Source organism: Seriola aureovittata, chromosome 5, assembly GCF_021018895.1.
Source record: "Seriola aureovittata isolate HTS-2021-v1 ecotype China chromosome 5, ASM2101889v1, whole genome shotgun sequence".
In the NCBI taxonomy this organism is placed as follows: domain Eukaryota; kingdom Metazoa; phylum Chordata; class Actinopteri; order Carangiformes; family Carangidae; genus Seriola; species Seriola aureovittata.
The window spans coordinates 14649046-14676730 of NC_079368.1; the positions used below are offsets into that span (position 1 = coordinate 14649046).

Genomic DNA, 27685 nt, shown 5'->3' on the forward strand with positions numbered 1-27685 from the left:
CAAGCGGCACACAGCTGATGGGAGGGGTGCTGCTTGCAGACAGGAGACAGGATCTATGGCAACAATCATGGCAGGTGGGAGCAAAAAAAAAAAAAGGAAGCTAAATATTTCTAAATTCTATTTGTGCTCTTTTGAGAATCCAAAATAAGTTAAGTTGTGAGAAATTGTAAAAATAAAATGTCTTGTATTGGACTGTTTGTGCTGTGTTTTAGAGGCAGAGACCCGTCAGAGGCTGCTGCGCACCGTCAAGAAGGAGGTGGGTGTTATCGAGTTATCGAGTTGGAAAAACAAAACACGTTGGTTTGTATTAACCTGTGTAATGCAGCCTGTACACGGGGAGGATACTCTCAGATGATCCCTATCGCAGATATGGCGTGGATGCTCATCTGTACCACAACCTCTTAGAAAAGATTAGAAAACAAGTGTATATTAAATACAAAAATACCTCTAGCAACAATTTAAGCACAATTGAATGGGTTTTTTTTCTTCTTAAAACATATATTGTTTGTTAATTGTTCCCTTTGTGAGTGCTCGTGCTTCAGCTGAGTAATTATTCGGTGGAGAAGCATCATGAAGGAAACAGATTGTCTGTAGTCAGTGTTTGTGGTGTTTATGGCAGAGCAAACCATCAGCCTTCTGCCAAGCCATTTGGTGGTTTCAGTTGGATACAAACCGTGTGTGTGTGTGTGTGTGTGTGTGTGTGTGTGTGTGTGTGTGTGTGTGTGTGTGTGTGTGTGTGTGTGTGTGTGTGTGGTGCATGTAATGAGTTATATGGTGTTGAGTGGACGCAAATATGGAAGCAGTTCTGGTGGTTTGTTCAGCTGGTTTTTCAACACTTCATAACATTAATCATCATTTGAAGTTACTGCAGTAACACAGATGACTTGGGTTCAGCAGAGATCAAATGTCACTACCATTTAGTCTGTCTGACGGTTAAACCTTGAATGAGGAGCTCTTCACCCACCAGGAGCTTTTTGCGGGATGATTTTGGGGTCTCAATTTGCACAGAATGACATGGAATATGTGGCCGCTCTCATTAAGGCCTCTCACTGTGTAACTGACTAAATATCACATAAAGTCTGTCATCATTTTACATGAAGGAAAATGGTGCTGATGCTGAAATGAGATGCAAAACTCAAAATAGCATGAGCATCCATTTGGAGGAAGGAGAATGAAATGATTCTGAGCGTTTAAAGCAGAGTCTTACCAACTCAATAACCCGCTCACCGAAGCTGCTTATTATGGCTTGATATTATCACATTTTTAGGGCCTGCTCAGTCCCACTCAGTCTTATTCTGGTGAAACTGCCCAACAGTGTTCATCAGGATATGAAGGGTTGAAGTCCAGTACTTTTAGACTGTAGCTGTTAAAAATTCAAAACTTAGACAAGTATTCAGGAGATTTTATTCTTGCTAAACCTCTGAAACTGCATTGAGCTCACAGGATGCTGTTGCACCTGATATTCGTAGAAGTTTGTGTGTAAAGTCGTCCATAAGTTCCTACAGTTAGCTGTTTTCACACTAAATTGGATGGTGCCATTCAAATTTAAGAATTACCTTAGCTAGTAATGCTGCGTTCAGGTGATGTCATTTAAACTGTAATTACAAGCACATATACATCAGTCTCTACCTTCTAATTCTAAATTAGAGATATTGGTCATTTCTGACACTGATGATAAATCCCCCTTGGTAAAAAGAACAAGCTGTTGGAAGACTGGTTGCAAATGCTGTTCTTCCCACTCTGCCGACAGTGCGTGAATGCACTGTTAAATAATGTGTCACTTGGTTGCTAAGAAATCAATCAAAAGCAATCAATTAGGCAAACAACAAGTCTATGTAGCACCACCAGCTGAAAGATAACCTAAAGAAAAAGTTTTAACTGGGCCAAGAAATATATTAAACTTACCAGACAATCCTATGTAAATGCAGATGAACCTGTTTTGCTTAAATGTAAATACATGGAAATCCGTCAGTGTTATGAAGTAGTGCAGGTTTTCTAATTAACGTTATTTAAATATTATCTGTATAATGTTTTTTTAATTTGAGTTACATTGCGTTATACGCTTTCATAAATATTAACTTCATAATTTAACAGCATTTACGCAAGGTAAAATGGGTGAGATACATTGACCCCACTTATTTTACTCTGTTTATATTAGCAAGCCAACATTAGCCTTGTCAGTTGGTTCAGGTTGCTAACTTAAACAGTACCTGACAGTTACTGCGTGTAAATAATAGGCTAATTATTCTATTATTCTATGTAGGACCTTGTGTGGTAAAACCCATTTTAATTTGTGATCCATAAATCCATATTACATACAGTATATATGTATGTACTGTATGTCTATGCATAAATCACCCTTAGTAAACACTTTTGTCATGTAGCTAACAAGCTAGGCTAAGCTAACAAAAGCATTCAAGTGTTCACAGTGGTTAAAAATATTAAATACTTAAAGTTGAACCAATTCAGCTTTAAACAAACTGTCTATAATATATCACTGTATTGAAGATAGATGATAGTAGATTGATTGTTTAATGAAAGCTGAATATCAGCTTGACCTATCAGCAAACTGTTGTGTGTGTCAATCCTTTGTGTCTCCATTGTCCTACAGCGGTGTGTACTTTGTGGTCACTACTGTTGAGGTTTTTGTTTCCCTCTGTTTGTTCAGGGAATGTTTTCTCAATATCACCAACAGCTCACTTAACATTTACACATTTACAGCAAAAACCTTCAGCCCTTGTATCTTTCCAGTATAACCTAACGTCGTCTACTGTTGCTGGTTTCGGTCACGAAAAAGCTCAACTGAAGCAGATGGACATTGATAGTTTATTCATCCCTTTTCCTGGCCAGATTCCTCTCAGTCCAGACCACTTTTCTATCCTCCTTCTGTTAACAACTGATGTATTATTATTTTTTTTTTATTAGTTTCATCTCAGATTGCCTCATAAATTACAAGACTTTATTTCTGCCAAACAAACAAAGATAACAATCACATCCTGGATCTTGTGAAAGGAGGAATGTAGAGACTTTGGTCTGATTTGCTTTTCTCTGAGTCCTGTTTGCAGTGTTATCAGCCAAGACCAGACCCTTTCCATGATTAAACCTGCTTCCTGTGTGCTGATACAGCCTCGCCGAGAATCATTCACCGTGGCTACTTCACTGTTTACCACAGATGCAGCCCAATGGAGTCTGTAGATGAACCAGCAGCATAGTTTGTTAGAATGACAGCTCACTTTATTCACAGATAGCACTTCATGAAAATCAACATTAACCTATAGGGGATTTAACAAAGAATTTTCATTTACTTAGAGGAGGGTTTTCAGATATATCTATTCCCCTAAGAGGAAATATAAATGTTGTTTTTGTTTGTACTGTTTTCCCATTAGTTTATGATTATTATTACTCTGTGTGGGTTATACCATATGGTGTTTCTGTTGCTGTGTGTTCTCACGCTCTCCTCGTCCAGCTGGTTATGTGCCACCAGTCTGCTCAAATGTACCTGGATGTGGGCCATTATCCAGCGAGCGCAGGATGTCTGTAGCAGCAGAATTACCTTCTGGCTCAAAATTGGTTTGAATGAGATCTCTTATTTGCCTTAGCTTTGATACAGAACCCGTCTCTCTCTCTGTCTCTGCTTTCTCCGACGCTTTATCTCGCTCTGACCGTGCTCCTCCCTCTGTCTTTTTGTATATCACTCGTGTGCACACAAACACAAATACACATCTGTGTTTGCTAAAGGAGAGAGCGAGAGGGGGAGAGACTGTTGGAAAACACACAGGCCACAGGGATTTGCACCATTTACTTTCCTGTCTCACTTTTTTTTTTCTTTAAAGCTGAGTGCTTACTTGGGATAAGGTTTCAGCTAGAGGAGCATGAGATAATCCCCCAGTCTTGTTCTATGTTTTATACTTCTCTGATTCCTTGTAGCATGTTGATAGAAAACAATAATACAGGGTTGGTTCATGCTCCACGAAAAAAGCAGCAGGGAAATCATCAATTATTGTTGTCATAGATGACTACAGATGACTATTATGCACCTTATGACCTTTCAAGATGAATGTATTCATGATCAGGTTTTGGTATGGATGGCTTATGCTAGTTTAGACACCACTTGATCATCAAATGAATTACAAGGTGCTGTTGGCATGACAGCTAAAGTAATATTTAATGTGCTGGACGACCTTGTGTGAGTGAAGTGTGGGGCCTCTCCTCTCTCTTTTCCTCAGCCTGAAATGATAGTGTGTGTGCATCATGTAAATTTATTTAAGATTAAAAGTTCACTCTTGACTGTGGAGGTTGAGTCAGCATGAGCAAGAAGTCTTCGAACATCTACATTTTCATGACAAGCTTCATCTGCTGAAGAAGATCATGTGATATGATCAAAAGCACCAGGACAGTTACTAAATGGACCCTGTGCTGCCTTGTCAGCACTTTCAGGTTGCGTTGTGGTTGCATTGATTTTCGCGTCGGAATCAGGTTCCCTGCCTTTTAATAGTTGCTCACTCTGCTCATTCATTATTAAAATATAATTCAAATAATGGAATCATAATTTAAATACACAGCTTTACATCAGAACTGTGCGCGCGTGTGTGTGTGTGTGTGTGTGTGTGTGTGTGTGCGTGCGTGTGTGTGTGTGTGTGTGTGTGTGTGCGTGCATGGATTACCATGAATAACAGTGAGGATTTTTCATCCCCCCCCCGGTTGCTCCCTTCATTCATCAGCGGCCACTGAGATGATGAATAATGAAGGGTGGATGTTAATGGGTGGGGCTTTCTATCTGGCTCTTATTTCTTGGCTCTGCTGTTGCAGGAGTTAATTGGAATACTCTGAAGATCTTTTATCACTCTGGCTGATGCCTCCGGGCTACAGTGGTGAGTTAGAGCAGATTCATCAGGCTCTGCTGCTGCCACAGATATTAAATGACCCTTGTCACGTCATGCACATAGTTTTATCTATAAATTCCAGTGAAAATGTATTTTGTGGTGGTATTTTTGTAGATATGACTATTATACATGTTTTTTTTTGGGGGGGGGGGGTTTTGCATTGATTATACCAAATTAAGGCATTAGGTCTCTGTGAGGTTGGACGATGTTTGAATTGCTTTGAAATTACTAATGCACAGTACAACTAGATATTATTAGTGACTGTAGGTGGGGAGCTGCAGCTTTTTTGTTTATTTCAGAGATGAATGACTGTTGTTGACGCATCTTCTTAGGCAGAAGTGATCCACTGTGCGACACGTGCTGTCTCCATAGAAACCCGCCGGTTGTCTGTGTTTCGACACTTCGCCATATAAATTCCTCAGAGGCCTGATCCATAGCCCAGATGAGAGAGATGAGAAAACACAAGGAGGAGTCTGCTTCCTCAAGTTGGCAAATCAATCAGCTTCCCGTATGTCAGGTGCACTCAGAGAGAAAACTGGTGCAAGTCCCCTGCGTTTTCTCTGTGTGTGTGTGTGTGTGTGTGTGTGTGTGTGTGTGTGTGTGTGTGTGTGTGTGTGTGTGTGTGTGTGTGTGTGTGTGTGTGTGCGCGCATACAGGCTTTCTATATAGGTCTGATCATGAGCAGAGCGGGTGTGCATCATCACATCAGAGTGCCACCGTCTCTGTTGTGTTGGCAGCATGAATCATTTCTGTTGATGCTGAGGATAACAATGCTACTGATGCGAACAGGCAACATTTGCATAATGACTGCTGTCTAATTAGTGAATGTTTTTATTTATTTAAATGTTTACGGTGGTGGTGGGGGGTGCAGGGTTTTGGGCGCATCTGTTTTAGTTTTTTCATGAGTCACTTTTAGGGGCTCGTCTTGCATTGATAGTGACTGTGCAATCAGTGCTCGGTGGGCAAATCATGGAAAAACAAGTTGTTTTGTGTCTCTCGGTTAAATCTGTTTTTGTTGTTTTCCCTTGATTCAGGAAAAAAAGAACTCCATATGGACTGATGGGTGTGAATGCATTTACATATGTGTGTTTAGTCTCTTAATATACCAGTATTATACCAATTATACCAAGACGCAGTATCTTGTAACACAGATTACAGATAGATGCAAGCATAGTTATTTTCTTGTTTTTTATTCTTCTTTCAGGTATTTTTAATTTCATAAAAACATATACATCATGATATATCGATAACACAATGTAAAGTTTCCAGTGGCAGAAAATACCTTTACTCAAGTACAATTTCGAGGTACTTGTACTTTTTAATGCTACTTTATACTTATCTACATTTCAGAGAGAATCTAGTCCTTTCTGCTCAGCTACATTTATTTGACAGACTACTAATTATTTTCAAGTAATTAGTTAAACTCTTTACAAACAAAACACATGATCATCTTTTGAAAGATGATGCACTGTCTTAGATTTAACTACCCAACAGTATATACAGGAAAGTAGGTAAAATTAGCTCCATGTTGACCAGCTACAACATTAAAGTGCAGCATAGCAATGCATCCGTAATAACTATCTAATAATAACAGAACAGTCTGAGAGGGTGTGTTTCTTCTGACTAATATTTACTTTTACATTTCAAATACATTTAAACAGTAATACTTCTGTTATTAATGCTTTAACTCGTAATACATTTAGTTATTACTACTTTTACTGACGTAAAAGGTCATCATACATCTTCCACCACTGAACATTGCAGGTATTATAATCCATCTGTGAACAGCAAGTAAAAAAGATATAAAAATCACTGGTCCATAAAACTGAGCCGTAGTGGAAAATCTAACATGAAGACAGAACTTTATCTGCCGGAAAATTTTATGATGAAGCTGTAAATATCAGACCATGAAAACTAATATTGTTTGACAGCTGGCTGCTTCATGACCACTGAACTGCCTCACAGGGAAAAGATCTGCTCACACCACCGAAGGATTTAATCAATGTGTAGGTTAGAAAAAAAAAAGTTTAAAACCAAGCAGAGGGAACCTCAACCACTGGAGCGAGTGTGTGTGTGTGCGTGCGTGCGTGCGTGCGTGCGTGCGTGCGTGCGTGTGTGTGCCTGCGTGCGAACTCGATAGTGTAGTATGGTCACTGTGGACAGACTCATTTCAACAGGAAATTACAGCTGTCTGTGTCCGGAGGTTGATATTCCCCATGCAGATTGCAGATTGGTGCCCACACAGGGGGACGTCTCCATAGCCACTGAAGGGATTGATTTATCAGTCATCTTAACTATTGGTTTGTAGCTGCTGTCAGGTCAGTGGGAAGAGAAGGGCACATTGCTGTGACAACAGCTGGTGACTCATCCACCAACTTAGCATGCACTCTCCCCACACCATGTTTTTCTACCTCTTAACTTTTCAAAGCCCCCCAAACTGACTATGTATGCGCTAGTTGTGGCATATTAATGAATGAGTCATCCAGCATCTGCTGTGTCATTGACAGGTGAAGCAGATTATGGAGGAAGCCGTCACCAGGAAATTTGTTCACGAAGACAGCAGCCATATAGTGTCCTTTTGTGGTAAGTAACCAAACAAACAAATGAATCTCACAGCTTTGGATTGAACAACTCTGCAACACTGAAAAGGGTCTGAGTGATTGTTTTTTTTTTTAATTGACATCATTCCTGATGTTGTCTCTTTTATTTCATTAAAGTTGCTGTGAAATTTGCTTTATCTCCGCCTCAGACTGTCTAACCTTACAATGTGCTACTGTTTGTAGGTACGATATGAGGCAATATGTTTTTCTGATTTACTTTAGGTCATTAATCCATGTAACCTTGGTCTCAAATTGCCTCAATCTAGCATGAAAAAAACATGAATTACACAGTGAAGCAGAATAATATGTACATAGGAGGAAAAATTAGCATGACAGAACTATAGTGATAAATTTAAATTTCTGATTAAGCCACCTCATTGCCACTTTAGTTCGTCTCTAGTCTTGACACATCGCTACTTTCTACAGCTCTTCTATGCGTCCATCTCAGGAAGAGAGGGTTTCTCACAAACACACTCAGAGACAAATGTAAAACTTTGAGTTCAACGTTAACATTCAGGGCAATAATTCTTTGTAGTTCTTTGTAGTTCTGTGTGGGAAAGCAAAAACTTACTGTAATAGAACCAAACTAGAGTAAATAAAATGGCCAAAAAGTCTTCATCAAGCCAAACTATGAGCAGAAAAACCTTCCTCCCTTCACTGACCAGAGACTAACAAGCTTTTTACATCTCACCCTACATCAGTGTGCCAGGAGGTGATAATTTTGTTAAACACAGTAGAATATTTCAACATTAACAACAACAAAAACAAATTATTCACAATTACTAAACAATCATTCACATATAGCTTTATAGCATTTGCTTGATAAAACCTCCTTAATAGGGTAGGAAGTTAAGATTTTAGCCACTACATGAAAGACAGGCAGTTTTCTACAGTGATGTGAAGATCCCCATGTGTATAATAAGTGTGAAATCAAAATAAATGACTTTCAAAGTTCAATATTTCACCAAATGTTATTGTTCTTGCCTCCAATAGAGTGCAGCACGATTGCTGTGAGAAACACACTGCCCACATGCAGGTGCTCACACTCGTCAGATGTCTGGCTCAGTCCAGAGCTGTAATCAGCAACACAGTATATTTGGGGAATTTCAGTGTGTGAATAAAATGACTCTCAGCTTGCAGAAAATGTGATATTTTTTTATCAGATGGAGGCCATGTGTGCAGACAAAGATGGTTCTCAACTCGTATGATGAGCCATTAAATGTACGAAAATGTATTTATGGAATAAACAAGTGAGCAGCCATAGAGACCTTGCCTTGATACAGACCCCTTATTACCGTGTAGAAAAATAGTGTGAATAAATGAGTTCATGATACTATCAGGTAAATACTGTATGTGTGAAGAAAACAAAAATACGGAGAAATCGTTGGGTCTCTATAGACCTGTCTGCTCTACCGTGTTGAGACAATGTAACTTCACACTAACATTACACAGACTTCGACTGCGTCAGCATGAGCCACGGTCTCACCAACTACTGTGAGGATAACAGTAAAGATGGTCACGCACAGTAACATTGAACCATAGCTTAATATCATCCTTTCATATTCGTCTGAACCAAATAAAGTCAAAAGAAAACAAAATGGTGTGAAGGGAGAAAAGGATGTCCCACATTTCTTACTGCTGTCGAGATAATGTACAATACACAGCGTCTGATGCCCTTAGAGGTAAGATTGCTGCGTCATGAGATCCAAGTACAGCTAATTTGGTTTTCATAGTGTGAAGAGAATTTTCAGCGCAGCTTGAAAACCCATTAAACCAGCATAAGTGAATGATTATGAACATTCACTCCAGCAAATAATCAGCGTTCCCCAAATCTCTTTTTTAGAGTTTCATTTCTCTCTTGGAGGATTATGATAGTAATTTGCCAAAGAACACAGTTTTTATTACACTGTGATGGAAAGTCTTTTTTTAACTCATGTCAGTGTCGTTGGCATTGTATGTGCTTGATTTCCACGTGTCGTCAGATTTCTTGGCCTGCGGTTTGATCATCTAAAGGCCTGTTTTAATAGCTGCTGCTCAGGCTGGGTTTCTCTCCTCTGCTACTATCATACGTCCCAGTGGACGCATCGCAGCTCAGGATGACCCTCTGATCTCTTTGTTTTGTTGTCAGCCGACTTCCTCCTCCACCTGACTCCTCCTATGATCCTTATAGTGGCTCTTGTTACTACACGTCCTCTTTCAGCTGTGGTCTGTTTAGAGATGAGAGTGAGTGGAGGATGGGAGAGGAGCACGACCAGCTCACCAGGGAGCAATTAGCCTCCGCCATCATGGCTGCTTTGATAAGCTGCCCAGGCAGAGGCAGCCAGAGTCTAAAGTGTAGACGCTGTGGAAGGAATGTGTGTCAAATTGCCACTGGTGACAGTAGATAGTTTAATTGATAGATTAGAAACTGTTAATTACCTTAACTGAATTTTTAGTCCTTGCTCTACCCACTCTTTCTCCCCTCCTCCGATCCTGTGCGTTAAAGTCTTCGCTCATTACAGTGAATCAGTCAAAACAGTTCTTCTAAATGGCCTAGTCTCCCTGACTTGTGACCAGATTTCAATCGCTTCATTTGATTTTTGCCTTTAGAAATCCACCCTGACCTTATCAAAAAGTCACCTCCGCTTTTGCCTGCTGGCGACATGAGAGGAATTGATGTACATTTGTAAACAGTTGTTTTGAAAACTTTTAGTAGCTACCAAATCAAAAAAAACAATCATTTGTATGTTGCAGCAGAATGACTTAAAACATATTTATGTCAGCAGCTAATGGCTGTTGATTAATTACTGATTAATTTCGCGGTTAAGCACTTTAGCAATAGCAACAGCGATTATGTAATATCTTCTATAAAATGTTAGATATTAGCGCAGCACACTATTTCACAGGATACTAGAGTAAACGATAAAAAATGGTGCTTATGTAATTATATGAAACAAAAGAAAATGCTCACATATTAGAAGCTATAATCAGCAAACATATGTTTTTATCAAAGCTGATAAATAACACAAATGATAAACTGATCAGAAGATTATTGACTTACTGACTAATCATTTCAGAACTGTCCATGTTAAGAGGTTGAGTTGTTGCCTTTTGCTGCTCTGAGTGAATGTTTGGTCAGCTTTGTGTGACTGTCCAAGACTCTCTTAATGCACTCAGTTGCCACAGATACAGGATGATTAGAGGCAATTTACTGTGTTAGCTGTTTTTAACGGGAGGGGCTGCACAAAGGACGGATCCTACTGACATGATGAGCATTTTCTTCTTGGCACATATAACTGCTGTTTGTGATAGATAAAACATTTCATCTAACTAAATACGTTGATGGGCTCGCATGTGTATGCCCCCACACTGTGTCTCATTCTTTCATTTATATGTACTCTACGGCGATAAACAAATTTCCCAAGTGTGCGATAAGCAAAGTATTGTTTGTAGATTACCACTGACGCTGTTGCTCATTTCCTATGAAGATTGTCACTGCAGGGACTGTGGTACAATGACTGGAGACAGTAGCTGTCAAAAAGTGTAAAGGTTTGGGAGTCGGGTTCTTTGCATCTTTCTTGGCCGTCTGAGACTAGTTAGTGGAAATGATGAGAAAATAAGAAGGATGAACTATGTCTGGAGACCTTTTAATGTTACGTTTTGTTCTGACATTTAGCGGCTTGCTCTTATAATGATGTGAGGGAAAAACAGAGAGATAAGGAGTAGAAACTGCAGGAAGAGAGGAAGAAGAAAAGATAACATAAGATGAGAGAAAAGATGATGAGGATATATTTTAATAAAAAAAACAATACCTGAAAGTTGGTGGCTCTGATGATACTTTTATTGACTAGTTTGAAGTAAAAGCTTGTTAACAGTGATGGTAGTAACAGCAGTGACAGGTTTACAGAACGACAGGATGGAGGAAGGAGAGAACCCGTGTTTGAAGGAGTGAGGGTGATGGGAAGAGAGAGAGATCGTGATGCTGATGAGCCGCCAGCGCCCCTCCCTCCGCTCGTCTCTCCCAGAGCTCGATCGCTCCATCAACAGGGGTTGCCATGGCAACCCCAGCCTTCCCCCTGACCCCATGTGAGCAGAGCCACAGGATTAGTCCTGAAAGGGAACTCAAATGTCAACACAGCTCCAGGCACTGCCACGTAGGCCCGAGAGAGAACAAGCGTGTCTGTTTTTCTGCACAGTCGAGTGATTGTGCAAGTGTGTCATCATGTCATCGACTTGTGTGTCCAATACAGCTTATTTGATAAACTTATCTTATGTGAAGATGATTATGTGAATTAAAAAAGCTATTAGAGAAACCACTTAGGAAATGATCAGTCTTCAAAAAAAAAAAACAAAACACTCAAAAACATATGGTTTGAATGTTTTGGTTACAGCTGAAACATGTAACATGCAATATTCATATACACAGTACATGCACTGTGTGTCATTATAGCCTATGTATGTAAATATACACACATAAAATACCTGTTTAGATATGCACATAGTAAAGTTTAGGATGGTAATGAAACACTGTAGCCATCTGGTGTGTTGTGTACAAATGCATTGTCACTATTGTTTGTTTTTAATATATGTAACCAAGACTCCCTGGAAATCACTATTGTCTCAAGAGGATTATTCTGGTGAAATGACTGAGTTGAAGTGGATCTATGACATGGAGGATATATGATATGCAAATATTTTGTGCAAGAAATCATTTTTGTATTTTATTGCATTTCTTGGTGCAAAATGTTTATCTCAAGTGTTACAAATTAATGTTGCACTTTCTGCAATTTATATTTTTGAGTTGGGTGAAATGACTGCGTTAGTGTGTTAGGTGAGAGCTCTGTGGAGCTTTGGATTGGATTGTTTTGGTTCTGCAGCCTGCAAAATTTATTGTGTTAAATACCTGACATTTTCCCTGGGAGTTGGTGGAGACCAAAACAGAGCTAAAGGGAGCGAGAACATTGGACTTGAGTTCATTAGGTGCTCAAAAACACAACTCCAAATTAATGCTAATGTTGTACTGTTTGCACTATGTAAATAGGCAGTTTCTTTGCTAATACATATGCAATGGCATTATAGGCCAGTTTTGTATTGCTACTTTAAATTGCAATGATATGGTAATTACATTATAATTACACCAAGGTTTTATGGCTTTTTTGTGGCCTTTTTTGCAACAAAAAACACTGGTGTTTGGTTTGTTTTCTGTTCTCCAACCATGTGTGCTTGTGTCCACACAGCTGCAGTGGAGGCATGTGTTCTGCATGGGCTGAAGCGACGGGCAGCTGGCTTTCTGCGTAGCAACAAGATAGCAGCCCTCTTCATGAAGGTGGGGAAAAGCTTTGCCCCGGCTGAGGAGCTGTGTAGGAAGGCCCAGGAGCTCGAGCAGATCATCGAGACAAAGTGAGAGGCGCACACATCACAGCTGACTTCAAAGCTCACATCAAAGCCTGTTTGATCGTACCAGCGAAAGCACTGAAAACAAATGGCTGCCTGCTTACTTGAAGGGCCATTTTTTAATATGACAAACTTCTAAATAATTCATGTTATAACCTTTTATGAATCATGAATCACTCCTGTCATTAGCCTCATGCAGATGCACTTAATGGAATTTTAAAAAATATGTTATACTTGTTTTCTTCAAATTAAAACTCGGGCCTCTCTCCTTCTCCAGGCGAAGTCAAAGCTTGCAAAGTCAAGACAGCCTTCGTAAGATGCCCCGACTGCCCAGCCTCACCCCACAGGGAGTCAAGAACTTGTGGATCCGGACGGCTCTGTTCGAGAAGGTGCTGGACAAGATTGTTCTCTACCTGGTGGAGAACAGCAGGTATGTTGAGAAGGACCAATGGCACGCTGTTCAGCCATTTGTGTTACAAGAACTCTATGTCCCCTCAAAATTCCCCTTTCACGTTTGTCTTCCAGTAAATACTACGAGAAAGAGGCTGTTCTAATGGACCCCGTAGATGGACCTATCCTTGCCTCTTTGTTAGGTAATTATGTGTATTATAATTTCATGTAATCATCTAACACCATGTGCCACACCCTTGTTTGAGTTTTTGGATCTTAGATCAAATCTTGCTGCTGGTCCAGTACCCTGTACAAGGACATTAAAGTACTCTGCACTTTCTTTGAAGTCAGTTTTAGTACCCCTACTATTTATCCAATCAAGAGCAAAATGATGCCCCCAAAAATATATATCTTTTAAAATGATATACTCAACTTCAGGTCTTGATCAGAGGGGGTTGTAGACTGAAGGAAACTGAAGGAAAGACTGTAGAGTAGCAAAGAGGACATGGTCCCTCACTGGCTTCCCACCACTGAGCAATGACAATTGTTTTCAATGGAGCCAAGCCAGAAGCACTGCTGCTCAGGACTGAATCTGGGTCTCAGCAGACGCCTTGAGAAACATGCCAGAACCTGTACCTTTAGATTAGACTGTCTTGATATAATTCTTTTCCCTAAAAAACAGCCAGACAGAACAGGTTGGGAACCGCAGCCCTGAACTATCATACACGTCACCTTTACAGTGGCTCAATAGGTAGATCACCTGAAGCCTATTATTGTACATCTCTGAAAAATTCTCTCTCTATTTTTGATTGTGATGCTTTAAGGAGATCAGGTGCTGATCATCGGTTAACAAAGCCATACAGCTGTTGTCTGCAGTATCTAACTGTGCTCCTTCATTCTGGCAGTTGGACCTTGTGCTTTGGAGTACACGAAGATGAAGACAGCTGACCACTTCTGGACGGACCCGTCTGCTGACGAGCTGGTGCAAAGACATCGCATCCATGGTGGCCACTGCAGGCAGGATTCTCCCACCAAGAGGCCTGCGCTGTGTGTAAGTGATAGTCTAGTAATACACTACTGTACCATGCAGAATTAGTTTAGTTTTATCCCATGTATGTGTAGTGCGTGTTTATTCTGATATATTAGCAGACATGCAGAGTTTTAGTCGTGCATATTATCAGTTATATTCCCTCCTGATATGCTATTCTGTGTCTGGTTAAAGAGGAGCTGCTAAGATTACTGCATTAAGTGAAGCACAGTGTGTCCCAGGAGAAAGAACAGAGTGTTTCTGAGACCTTCACACTTGTTCAGTCCTCAAGTTATCAGTGAAACAGGTCAACTTGGCCTGTTTTACAACACCACAGCTCTTACAGTCACGTGGTCCTGGGTATTTACATTTGTGTATTCCACGTAGAAGTAGACCGGTCTCTGGGGTCAAATATAAGGCCAGATGCATTGGTGCACATGAATGAATGCCATATTAATCTTATCTTAAGTCGTTTAAGAAAGAGGTTTTATTCATGGAAAATTGCTGTGCTGTGACAGGCCGGCTGTAATTAATTCTGCAAAGATAGTCATCAGTTTAGCACTGGTTTACAATGTTTGTTATCTGATTTGATATATTTTGTGTCTGTGTCTGAGCAGATTCAGAAGCGGCACTCCAGCAGCAGCATGGATGAGCGCCCTTCCCCCTCGCCATCAGCTCGCGAATATGTGGAGTCACTGCATCAAAACAGCAGGGCGACCCTGCTGTTTGGCAAAAACAATGTGCTTGTACAACCGGTAACTGACTGATTCCTCTTAATCACTCATACATGTAGAGCACTCCCTTGAAATAATATCTCAATTGAAATGTTTCACAGAAGATAAAAAAAAAGATTGCTCCAAAGACTGCAGGGAGAATATTATATTAACAGACTGAGAACATTTCTGTTTCATAGTAATATCTCACAGCCAAATAGTATCATTAAAAGAGGAGCAAGAGAATATTTCAAGTTAAAGCCCTGAACAAAATGATAGTTTGTATATTACTGTATGTTGTCATCCCATACGTCTCAGAACAACATATAAGAGCCTAATCTGCTCTCTGGTTGATGAGACCAAAATCCTACCAGACCGAATATTTTCTGAACTACAAGATTCATTAGTATGCTGCAGCAGAGTGTTTACGTTCTATATACTATACTGTCTTAATGCAGTCCTGCACAGTATACTGTAAAACTTATTGTGTATGTGCAAGCAACCAGATTTTAACTCATGTAAACTGCCTCACACCTCTCTTAAACTAACTGTAACACATGTCCAAAAGCCTAAAAGAAATACTTTGGGCTTTACGTATCCCAAACTTCTCCTGCCCGCTCGAAAATAGGACGTGTGATGAATGCATACAACCTGAAAATCTTCTTTTCTTACATGCAAAACAAGCTATTTGTTCATGTGTGTTGTCTGTATAAGTAAGTAGAAGGATAAGACTGCCCCACTCTGCATTTTCTTCTCCACCATCACCGCAGTCTGCCTCAGGCTTACACATACTGACCTATGCTATTCATGCTCATACTGTTCTTGCACCAAATGAAAAGCATCCATCCTTGTGGTTGTTTCAGAGGGATGACATGGAGGCTATCCCAGGTTACCTCTCTCTTCACCAGACTGCTGACATCATGACACTGAAGTGGACACCCAATCAGCTCATGAATGGCTCTGTTGGAGACTTGGACTATGAACGCAGGTGCAAAATGATTCAGCTGCGGATGGATTATAATTATGGTGATTGTGTCTGCCTGCAAAGCCCGCGTTTGATAATATTAGTAATCCTCCTCATACCAAGAATATCTAACATGTACTGTAGACATGGAAACACTCTGTACACACTGTATCATTTCTTTCCTGTTCTGTTTGTGTAACACTCGGGCGTTACTGAATAATGCAGTGTGTTTGTGTGTGGCTCATGGGCTCAGTATAGAGATTAAATGCTGCTGATCTGATGAGGCTTATTTTCAGCACACCAGCAGCCAGCAGATGGTTTATTGACCGAGACACTGTCAGACATCTCTCAACCAAGCAAACCATGTTATGTTCCTGTGCCTGTGCATGGTTTCTCTCACCAAAAAAATTGATTATTGCATTAGGCCACTCTGCACCTGCTCAGCTGTGTGCGCACTCTCGACTACTGTCTTTATTACCTGCAAAATGAATGTTCCTTGAGATTTTAATTCATACAGATAATACAAAGACTTTCCCTGTGGATTTGTTTCTCACAAATTAGCTGTTAGCACTGTTAGCTGGTGATCTTACGTCCAGTCTGGGTTGTCTGACTTTTACTGACTTTGTTTTTGATTTTATGTCTTTCAGTGTATACTGGGACTATGCCATGACAATCCCTCTAGAGGAGATAGTTTACTTGCATTGTCATCAACAAGGTGGGTCCACACCAACCTTTACTCTTAACACTACCGTTATCCACACAACTTTGATTACTGATTGTGTATTTTTCCTATCTTTTCTGGCATCATGACTCTGCAATTAAACACAGCTGTCCCACAAAATGTCATCATGAGTGATTTGATAAAGAAATCTTCTGTACATCTCCTGCAGTGGACAGCGGGGGGACGGTGGTGCTGGTCAGTCAGGATGGGATCCAAAGACCTCCACTTCGCTTCCCCAGAGGAGGCCATCTGCTCCAGTTCCTCTCCTGCCTGGAGAACGGCCTTCTTCCCCACGGCCAGCTGGACCCTCCACTCTGGTCCCAGAGGGGAAAGGTCAGAACAGGATGTATTTCTTAGGGGTCACTCTCTGGCTTCAGATCCAGAGCACAAATAACACAAATTAGGCATTCGTCCGGAAATCAGCACTAAAATGCAAAATCAGCCTAAATCTGATCAGTAAGTCAATAAAAAAAAGAAAGAAATGGTGCACTGCCTCGTTGCAGTATTGGTTGGAGTGATACTGATGAATGTGGGGCTTAATATACTCTCTGCACCACCACACAAAAAGTGTCTACTTAAATGAATGGATGTTTTTGTTACACTGTTAATAGCTGAATATCTGCAGCGAAACTGAATAATGAAAACCACCCACACATGTTCAGCCACTATTAATAGGCTTAAGCTTACAGACACTTATCATCTTTAATTCACATGGATGGATTAGCTGGGCTCTAATGGCTGAACAATTTTTCTTGTTGGCATTAGTTTAATAGCAGTTATTTTCTCATTGCAGGGAAAGGTGTTTCCTAAGCTGCGGAAGAGGGTTCCTCAGGGATCTGGATCCTCAGACTCTGTCTCGGATAAGGAGGAGGACGAGGCCACAGACTATGTCTTCCGCATCCTCTTTCCAAACAGCCAGTCAGAGTTTGGTGAGTTTCGCTCCAGAGAAGAAAATTAACACGAGTAGTATCCATGGGCCTCTCCAGATTGTTATATGTTCATGAAACTGTTACTCGTTTGTTACAGTGACTGTAACTCATCCTCCTCGTCTGACTTCTTCCCTCTCCCTTCAAATGAGTGGACAGTCCCTCTCCAAAAAAGGGACCCTGGTAGTCCCCAAGAGGTCTTGCAGCTGTCCTGAAGAATCCCCCTCACTCACAGGAAGCAGCTGTAACACTGTCACACCTCGACTCGTCTGTCCATCTGTCAGCTTGCCTTGCTTTAATTCCCTGCATCTAATATCCTCCTGGCCTGTCCTGTGCCTCTGGCAAAGTTTATTGATTTGTCCCGTTATTAAAGCCCCTCCCACTCCCTGCCACCTTGTGTCACACCTATTTTACTGCAGTACGGCGCAGTAACCTTTTAACAGACAGTGGGTGGACAACTGATTGATCGAATATGGCTCCTGAACGGAGAAAGGCTCTTGCTTACTTGATCTTTCTCTCTGTAATAGTGTAATTGATGATGTCTTCATGCTTTCAAACTTTGCATTAATTCCAGTTTGCATAAATGTTTTTGTTTAAATGCTTTATCTTTGCTCTAACAGGAATCATGCACAAACAAATTGAACTCTGAAGCACTTTTAGCAGATCACAATTGATCAGCATAATTCTGCTCATGCAAAAGTGTTTCCAGCTGTTTTTCAATCATCTAAGTGCAAATGTAATTGTTCTTAAAAGCCTGAGCAGCATAATGATTTAATGTGACAATGCTGGCGTGTGTTTTTGTGTGTGTGTGGGTGTTGCAGTGACTCCTCCAGACTTGATGGATCAAGGAGCTACAATGTGGCATCCCACTCTCAGGAAGTCGTCGTGTTCCTCTTGTTCTCAGGGGAGCTTCTCTGATGGGGCGACACCCAAGGGGTGCAACCATGAGAGGTAAGAGACAAACACACTTCAAGCTAGACTAAGTTGTGTTGGATTGTGACAGGGAAACTGCTAAAGGCTGCAGAGACACACCCGCTCACTCGATATCCCTTAGCGCCAACAAGAAATCCTCAATAATACAGAGGAAACTGAGGGAGGAGCGAAGATGCAAGAACCTACTAATCAACCCAGAAGACAATTATGTGATATTGACCGCACTAACATGAGAATGTGTTGGAAAAATGAGGTGATAAGTAAGGCCGGTAGCATGGTTGAAGGCTATGAAAGAAGGCAAACCACTGCGCCAATTTGCTCTATATGGCAGCCCAACAGGTTAACATTTGAATGATAAAAGGTTGGCCTCAACACGGTGATAAACTGTACATTAGATGCAGTATTTCATACATTCTGGACAATATGAATAACTTCTTAACGATTGTTTATTGATATTCTTTTAAGGAAAAGAATAGTTGCATAATGTCAAAGTGTTTCCTCTGCTTAAGTAAAACAATCTGTGCTATATCTTCCTACAGGACTCCTCTGAAGCTGCTGTGTGACAACATGAAGTATCAGATCATCTCTCGGGCATTTTATGGCTGTATGTGATTACTTATTATGTAGATGGAGAGGCCTTAAATATTCATACCTATTTAATTACCACTACCTTCTACAGAGGCATTAATTAATTAACTGTATTGTGAACTAGGGTTGGCATACTGCCGTCACCTGTCCACTGTGCGTACACACCTCTCTGCCCTCGTCAATCACGCCATTGTGGCGCCCGATGTGCCGCGCGATGCCTACAAAGGGCTCACCACAGAGGTGTGGCAGACGTTCCTCCAGGACTGCACAGTAAGAATGGCTGTTGTCACTGCACTGCAACACAAACATCTCTCTTTCACTCCGTCACTCTTCTGTCTCATCCATATTCATCCTCTGCTAATCATGCGGCTCACTCCATTAGTCTCACAACGGTGTGCATGAAACGTAACTAATGTCCCCATCAGTCCACATCCACAGTTTATTTGGACATTAGTACCTGGAGTCGCGGAGAGTTTGACTCAAGAATGAAAAATGTTTAATAAACAAATATTTTTTGTAAAAGTGATTTTGTTCTTTGTAAATAATACGAGTGCAGTATTTGATGAATACTGTGGTAGTCACCTACAGAGAATGTGATAAATTACTCGACCTAAAAGGTCCACTTAACAGAGCTTTCAACCCTATCCCACAGATGAGGTATGCTCAGTTGGAGATGGATCAATTGTCATCACATGAACTAGAGCATAAAAACATAAGTTAAATGGGATTACTTTATTTATTATTTGTGTAATAATTATACTTATTAATTTATTTTTAGTTACCTTATGAAACCTATACATATCTCTATCAATCATATATGGAGACACAAATAAACCTTTAAATGCTTAATAACAGGATAGATTTCTGTTGACAACAGCTGTGGACAGATGTTTCTGATCTGGATCTTCCTGTAAAGCAAATTCAAAATACTGAGCAGGTACAGCACATAGTGCACCATGACAGTTGGGAGATGTACCAGTGCCTGAAGCTTTGCTCACCTACCACCCACTGACAGAGTGAAAGACGCCATGGTGCCTCCCTCTACAGGCTGCCATGTTGTTAATGCTGTTGTTTTGAAGCTTTTAACACACAGTGAAAGATAATTGTCTTTTTAAATGAAGAAGTAAAAATAATAGTAAAAATACTGACCAGAAAGCAAGTACTGAGGTGACTGATGTCTTGTGTCTTCAGGCCTATGAGGAGCAGGAGCTGCTTCGTCTGGTCTACTTTGGTGGAGTGGACCCCTCTCTGCGTAAAGAGGTGTGGCCTTTCCTGCTGGGTCATTACCAGTTCCAGATGTCAGAAGCCGAGAGGAAGGAGGTTTGTCGTTTCCACTATATTGGCTTTGCTTCCAAAGCATATTGCACCTGGACCGCTTGCACCACTTGATTCTTCACCTTCACCCCAGGTGGATGAACAGGTCAGAGTGTGCTACCAACAGACCATGCGTGAGTGGCTCGGCTGTGAGGAGATTGTCCGCCAGCGGGAGAAGGAGCAGCATGCTGCAGCTTTAGCAAAGTGCTCCTCTGGGGCGAGCATGGACAGTTCCAATCAGAAGATGATCCACCATGACTCCACTGTGAGCAATGAGGTTAGTGGGAAAGTGTGCACACACACATTTATTCACAGTGTAGCTTGACACTCTGAAAATGTGGGCTGTTTATGTTGTCATGTTGTGAGCCTGTACTAGTCAAATGACTGAAGCATATAGATTAAATAAATAATTTTACAGGCAAAAGGTCCATTTACAAAAAATGCAATACTATATCACCATAGTATCCCTTGAATGTGAACACAGCACATGAGGCAACACACAGTAGGACTGTATAACAATCGTATCTTGGACTGAATGTCTTTTATTATCCAGTCCCAGTCCTCCCAGGGCTCAGACAGGCAGAGTCTGGCTCGCCTGCAGAGTGACTCCAGCAGCAGCACACAGGTATCAAATCCTCACCATAATACACCTCACAAAGAGTTCGTCTTTGTTCATACAAAATTCAGTTACTAAATGTTTTGAGAGAAGCATTCTCACTTTTGAAATCCCGATCTTTTATGTCACAACGCACGTGATCTCAACATTTTGAACCAGTTTTCCTCCTCATCCCTGCATTCTCTCTCCTGCTAGTACTTCACATCCTCCCATCCCTTCCCCTGGAGTAGCCTGCTTCCCTTTGGCTTGTTCTTTCAGGTGTTTGAGTCCGTAGAGGAGGTGGACCAGATCGAGGCGGAGCCTAGGACCGACAAACAGGTGCCAAAGATGCCCAATGGAGCTCTGCAGAACGGGACAAGCTCTCCTGATTCTGGACACCCCTCCTCCCGCAACTTCTCTGTCACCTCCGGCCTGTCGGACGGCTCGCTCAGCACAGAGGACAGTGCTGCACCCGATACAACCTTGAGATCTGCAGCTGTCACTCAGGCATCACAGAGCACTGTCAAAGCTGCAGGCATAGAGGGAGAAGGTCTGACCAAGGGAATGAACAGCCAAGAGAAAGTTGAAGTGAAGGAGGACGAGGAGGAGGAGAAAGCACCCAATGTGACCAAAACTGCAGAAAGCACTAAGACTGAGGTGATAGATGATAACAGGATTCAACCACTGGAAGAGGGGCAGGTGATGACCAACAAAGAGACAAGTTTGCAACCTAAAACACAGGAGAATGTTGAGGAACCAGAAGCTACTAGAAGAGAGGGAACCAAGTTTGAAGATAAAGGCCTGGATACAGACATTAAAGGAATTAAATCTTTAGAGTCAGGAGTAACAGGAATAGGAGTGTCCGATGAGGGTACTACGATGGTATCAGCAGCTGCTACACAATCCAAAGGAGAACTCGTTGAACAAAGTCTCAAAAAAGAAGCAGAGGGGAGAATTGAGGAAACATCAAAGCTGGAAGAAAGGAATGTGGAAAAGATGAAGGGAATGGACGAATCAAAGACGAGTAAACCACAGGAGGTTTTGTTCTTGGAGGGAAAAGAAAAAATATTCAAAGATCCCATGGCTCCTGAAGTGGAGAAGATCCTCCTTTTCTCAGAAGACTCCAGGGTCTCGAGAGCAAGAGAAGCCTACTGCGCCTCTCAGAAAGAGGAGACTCAGGTCATGATTGAATCTGACGAGTCTCCCTCAGCCATAGAGATGGAGGAGATCCCCAAAGCCAAAGTTTCCATGGTGCCTTGGAGTAGGAAGGGATGTTGTGAACCCTTGTCTTCCTCTGAGGACTCAGCCCCTTATGTGGAGCTCAGGCAGGAGGAGGAGCTGGAAAAGCCCAGTCCTGAGGGCACCGAGTCCATCCTGTCTGAGGAGCCGGAGATGGAGAGCATGTACCCTCACTTTGATCCTCTGGCCAGATCTGGAGACACCAAGAATGAGGCGATCTCTCGGGAATCTGCTGGGAGCACCTTCTCTGTAAGCTCACATTTTTTAAGAGATCAAATTAATTTATGCTCATGCCAATCAACTCTGTTACGAGCTTGTTTTATTCATTGTCATCATTTTGTTTGTTCTAGCAAGAGCTTTTGGACTTGTATACATTAAATCTGCACCGCATTGAAAAGGACGTCCAGCGCTGTGACAGGAACTACTGGTACTTCACTCCTGCCAACCTGGAGAAACTGCGCAACATTATGTGCAGGTAAAACACTGACAGCAGCAGGGATTTAATAAAGGGTAGAAGAGGGCCAAAAACACACATCTTTTTATCGACAGAAGATTGTTCATTTACCTTTTTGAGGCCGAGGCTTATTGGTGTGAAACTGATGAGATGAGAATGTGTTGGAGAAAAAAGTCCAGGTCTGGGCCTGAAAGTCACTGGAGATGGTCAGAGTCCAATGCAATAGAATTTATTCTTTTACAAGAATAGAAGCAAAATCAGACCCGGGTCTGAACTGAAGACAGAGTGCCTGTGCACCATCATATATAGTTAGTAATCCCTCCTGGGCTCTCCACCTATTTTCTAAAGTGAACCTATCATCGCCATGGGAACAATGGTGTCCAGCCCTGCGTGGAATTTCCCCAAACCAGACATGGCATAGTAGTGGTGCCAGATGTCCAGAAATCCCATAACTTTCCCCAACCAGGGCCTTGCCAGTACATACTCTGCTGACACCAGTGTTTCCAGGGCCCTGCACACCCTTTTTTTTTTTTTTTTTACTTTATTCCCTTCAGGTTTCATTCTATAACAAACTTAAATCAAAGGCTGTTTCACATACAAATCTAACCTCAGTTGAGAATATGGCTGTTACATTGAGTTGATAAGGTTCACATTCAATATGTTTATAATGCATAGTATATGTTAGTGAAAATTTACTACAACAAACGCACAAATTCATGTTTTTGGAAACGGGTCGATGCTTGTATTATAATGACGTTTCCACCCCCATCTTAATACCCCACTTCATTACTTTTCACTGCTTAATTTGTCCAAATAAATGAAATGAATTAATGAAATTTTAATAGTAATCTCTTTTTTTCCTGGATGGCAGTGGTAGGGAAATTATACTAAACGAGGTGATTTCATTCCTAGCACACCTTCAAATAAGCACAACTGATGGACAATGCATAAAAAGAAAAACAAGTCCCCCAATTCCCCTACCTAAGGCAAAAAAGGTATTATAGTTACACCCTAGAGAAACCTAGTCATGTAAACGTGAATTGTAATAAGCATTGAAGAGCAATGTGGAAATACCTCTAAATCAGGACAGTAGCGTATGAATCAGATTGGCAGATACAAACAGCCGAGCGCAGTCAAGTTCACCTCTGTTTGTTGTATTTTTACAGCTATATCTGGAGGCACCTTGACATCGGTTACGTACAGGGCATGTGTGATCTGCTGGCTCCACTTCTAGTCATACTGGACGATGGTGAGTCAACACACTGATTCACTTCTTATTTTCCCTCTTCTCTGACATTTGGTGTATTTTTGCAGCTATTGATGGAACAACAAAGGAGAGTTTTCCCACTCACTTCCTCACTCAAGCTTCCTCTTTCTGCTTCCTCTTTGCAGAGGCCATGGCCTTCAGCTGTTTCACTGAACTCATGAAGAGAATGAATCAAAACTTTCCACATGGAGGAGCTATGGATACTCACTTTGCCAACATGCGCTCTTTAATCCAGGTGACACAGTAACAGTAAAGTCTTTGCATATACTGTAGCACGCCACTAAATCTATTCATTACTTTCAAAAACCACTTCTTTTTCGCACCTTTCTCCCACAACCAGTCTCGTTATTTATTTTCCTGCGCCTCCTCTGATCCCCTGTCTGTATAGATCCTGGACTCTGAGCTGTTTGAGCTAATGCACCAAAACGGAGACTACACCCACTTCTACTTCTGCTACCGCTGGTTTCTCCTAGACTTCAAGCGAGGTAAATTGGCGTCATAGTGCAAAACACTTTGTGCCAATTAGAGGAAGAGGAGATTCACTCCTGTTTAAGTTGTGTTTGTGGATAAAATGCCAAACCATTTGGCAGCTTGTTAAAAACACCCGCAGTTATTTTATCTTGGAAAGGATTTGGAAGTTAGTTATATCTTTGAAAAAAATAATTCTTGGGAGTTGCCAGTGAAATAATTGGCATGAACTGTGGCTGCATAATTTAGTTTATTATTCACTTGGCTTTATACTAAAGGTTTAACCAGGGGTTGTCATAGTGTACCCCTGTTTTCTTCCTCACTTGCCTTTCTCAATGTATTTGCTTCGTTTTCGTGCTTTGCCCTCCAGAGCTGGTGTATGAGGATGTGTTTGCAGTCTGGGAAACCATCTGGGCAGCCAAGTATGTCTCCTCTAGTCACTTTGTCCTCTTCATTGCCCTGGCTCTGGTGGAGATCTACAGGGACATCATCCTGGAGAACAACATGGACTTCACTGACATCATTAAGTTCTTCAATGGTAAAACATAGTACTTTACATCTGACGTTCTTCACATACATATCCTGTAATAATAAAGGTTTTAATGGAAAGATTAGGTATTTTCTTAAGAGACGCTCTTGAGCTGCTTTATGGGAATAGTAGAATCCAGCTAAAACCTTGATATAAGCCTTTCCTTCGCTGTAGGAAATCATTGGTACCAGGGCGTTTTTGCATGAAGAACATTCTATACTTATTCAGGGGTTGTGGCCTGCAGAGTCTAGTTTTCATTTAAACAGCTTTGAATTGGATTTTGTGGTAGGAAAATGTCCTGTACAATTATTTACTTGGACTCATTGATTTTATTTGTTTTCAAATACGACTTTACAAACTCCCAGGATGTATCATAACCTCACAAACTTTTAGTTAGAACATGATTTGCTTTATTTAAATTGGCTAAAATGAAATATGCATCTCTATATGCATAAATGATAATATTGCAGGACTTTTTTTCCATATAGATACATTCATGTAAAGTCCATCAGCTGAGTTATCAGACACGTCTGTTCAGATGTTCTTTAAACATTTAAGGAAATATATTCTGCTTCACTATTCTTTTGTCTTTCAGAAATGGCTGAGCATCACAACATCAAGCAGATTTTGACCCTGGCCAGAGATCTCGTGTGCAAGGTGCAGATGCTGATCGAGAACAAGTGATGGTGCTGTTTGTCTTCTTTTCCCTCCAAGTAAAACGTGTGAACAGCTGTAGCGGCACAGGAGTAAAATACATATGAGCACACACGCTCTGACACACACACACATACACACTACACAAAGCCTTTACAACCACAGTTTGCTGCTATGAGCCTTATTGACTGTATCCACTATGTTATTTGTGTTGTCAACAGGTGTATGAGATTATTACGCTTAATATTTGTCAGTATGTTCAAGTGAAAGCAAACAAAACTGAAAATTTGTTTAATTCCAACATATTTTTGTCAGAAATCCCTTAAGTGTTGATCTTAGTCCGAGTGCACTTAATATTTTGAGATAAAGAAGGAAATTTTAGTTGTACATTTCAAACCAAAATGCAGAGCTGAATTCAAGCAGAGACTATATTTATGAGAAAAATACATTGTGATAATAGTTTATATTAATTATTTTAATAGCCAAAGTCTACAGGGTTCAATTTTAGATGTGTCAGCAAGTTATACCCCAGGAACCTATCCATGAATGAGGAAAGAATGTAAGCAGACTTTTAATTTTATTTAAGTAGTAGTAACAACCCAAAATCAAATTAAGTTTCACTGATGACCCAAACTCCAGTTATGTTTCACACACAACGTTAAGAATAATTTAGCTGTCAGCGCCATGCCAGTGATTTAGCATCCAACAGTGTTTTCAATGTTCTTGAACTGCCTTGAACTGCCAAATAGTATGTCTTTATTTGTTATGTGTGAATTGTACTGTACTGAGATAAAACTGTGTTTAAATTATGAGGATTATATGTTAACACTTATTGAATCATAACCTGATATCTAAGTGACTTATGGATGTCTGGGCAGAGATTTATATAAAGAAACAAGCCTGATTTGATAGTCCTCCTAAGTTATTTTATCCAGTGAACCACTGTATATTTTGTACATTGTGCAGTTTACCCACCTTGATTTTTGTATTGTCTCGTATTGTCTGGCACCACTTTGTTGAATCAAATGTTAATTTAATCTTATATTTGACTATGAATAGGAAAGATCAGATGAGGCAATGATAATATTTAGTCATGGAGACCAAGTGAAAAGTCTTGTTCCACATGTTATTAACAGTCTTTAGTGTGAGAGTGACTTCAACAGAGAGATGAAAATGAAAGGTAATGTATGACAGATTTTCAAAATTAATTGCAAATGACCCGATGTTATGAGGGCACTGTTTCAATGTTTTGGCAGATCTGAGGATTGTGAGGACATACAAAATATACCAACATTCATGCTTGTCATTCATTGCCTAAAACTTCACTCAGTTGTTCTTCAAGTGTTGTTTCATGAATGTGGTAAGGTGAATTGCATTTAATATTGGTGTTTCTTTGAGAACGCTAACTGCTGTCAGAAAAAAAAAAACTATTTTAATTCATTGTAAAATTTATTTGCCAAAGTATGTATTTATTTATTTATTTATTTATTCATTAATTTTCTCATTCAGATGCTGCTTTGTTTGTAAAGCTAATATTTTTTATTTTCTGGCCAGTTCTACGTGTGTATTGTACAACAATCAAATTCTATACTAAGAGTTCATTATAAATAAATGGTATATGTTCTTATAATAAAAATAAAAATGGAATTATCATTATTTTTCCAAAACTTTTTGCATTGTGCATTTTACTTTGCATTTTCATGGTCCCCAGAGGATTAAACCTACTGATTCTGGTGACCATTGACTTTTCCTCTACCGCCACCATGAGGGTTCACATTTTGGATTTTGAGTGAAATGTGTCTGGACTTTGATTGTCCAGTAAATTTGGTTCACAAATAATGTCAAGAAAAACTTGAATAACTTTGGTGACAAAATACCTGCAAAACTAATGACATCCAACAACATTAATGAAATTGCCTCACGTAAACTTGTGTTCAATTACCAAATCTTAGCATCCTAAAGATGGTTAATATTGTAACTTTTATATCTACTTAGCATGTGTACATTGTTGTTGTGAATATATTAGCTTTCTGATGTTAGCATCGAG

The 27685-nt window shown here is 40.5% G+C and overlaps 1 protein-coding gene across 4 annotated transcripts; it reads left to right on the forward strand.

Moving 5' to 3' along the window:
• Nucleotides 1-27291, forward strand: sgsm1a (small G protein signaling modulator 1a). Of its 4 annotated transcripts, none has more exons than XM_056376308.1 (26): nt 1-74; nt 213-256; nt 7391-7466; nt 12700-12862; nt 13134-13286; nt 13382-13449; nt 14152-14297; nt 14891-15028; nt 15850-15974; nt 16598-16665; nt 16841-17004; nt 17465-17600; nt 17698-17841; nt 18419-18548; nt 19070-19134; nt 19243-19388; nt 20310-20438; nt 20527-20709; nt 20986-21057; nt 21244-22515; nt 22617-22741; nt 23887-23969; nt 24113-24222; nt 24376-24472; nt 24826-24993; nt 25580-27291. In XM_056376308.1, exons 1-26 carry the CDS (start codon nt 56-58, stop codon nt 25666-25668), a joined length of 4113 nt encoding a protein of 1370 aa, XP_056232283.1. In that variant the 5' UTR covers nt 1-55; the 3' UTR covers nt 25669-27291. The 4 variants fall into 4 exon arrangements, with proteins under 4 accessions (XP_056232283.1, XP_056232285.1, XP_056232286.1 ...); XM_056376309.1 differs by having other exon boundaries at nt 41-74; nt 21307-22515; XM_056376310.1 differs by lacking the exon at nt 17698-17841 and having other exon boundaries at nt 19-74.
• The last annotated feature ends 394 nt before the right edge of the window (nt 27292-27685 follow it).

Bases quoted from the DNA above. Each gene is read 5' to 3' on its own strand.
- sgsm1a (XM_056376308.1), top strand. The intron at 257-7,390 runs GTGGGTGTTATC...TGTCATTGACAG, and splicing joins TGCGCACCGTCAAGAAGGAG to GTGAAGCAGATTATGGAGGA. The intron at 24,223-24,375 runs GTGACACAGTAA...CTGTCTGTATAG, and splicing joins ACATGCGCTCTTTAATCCAG to ATCCTGGACTCTGAGCTGTT.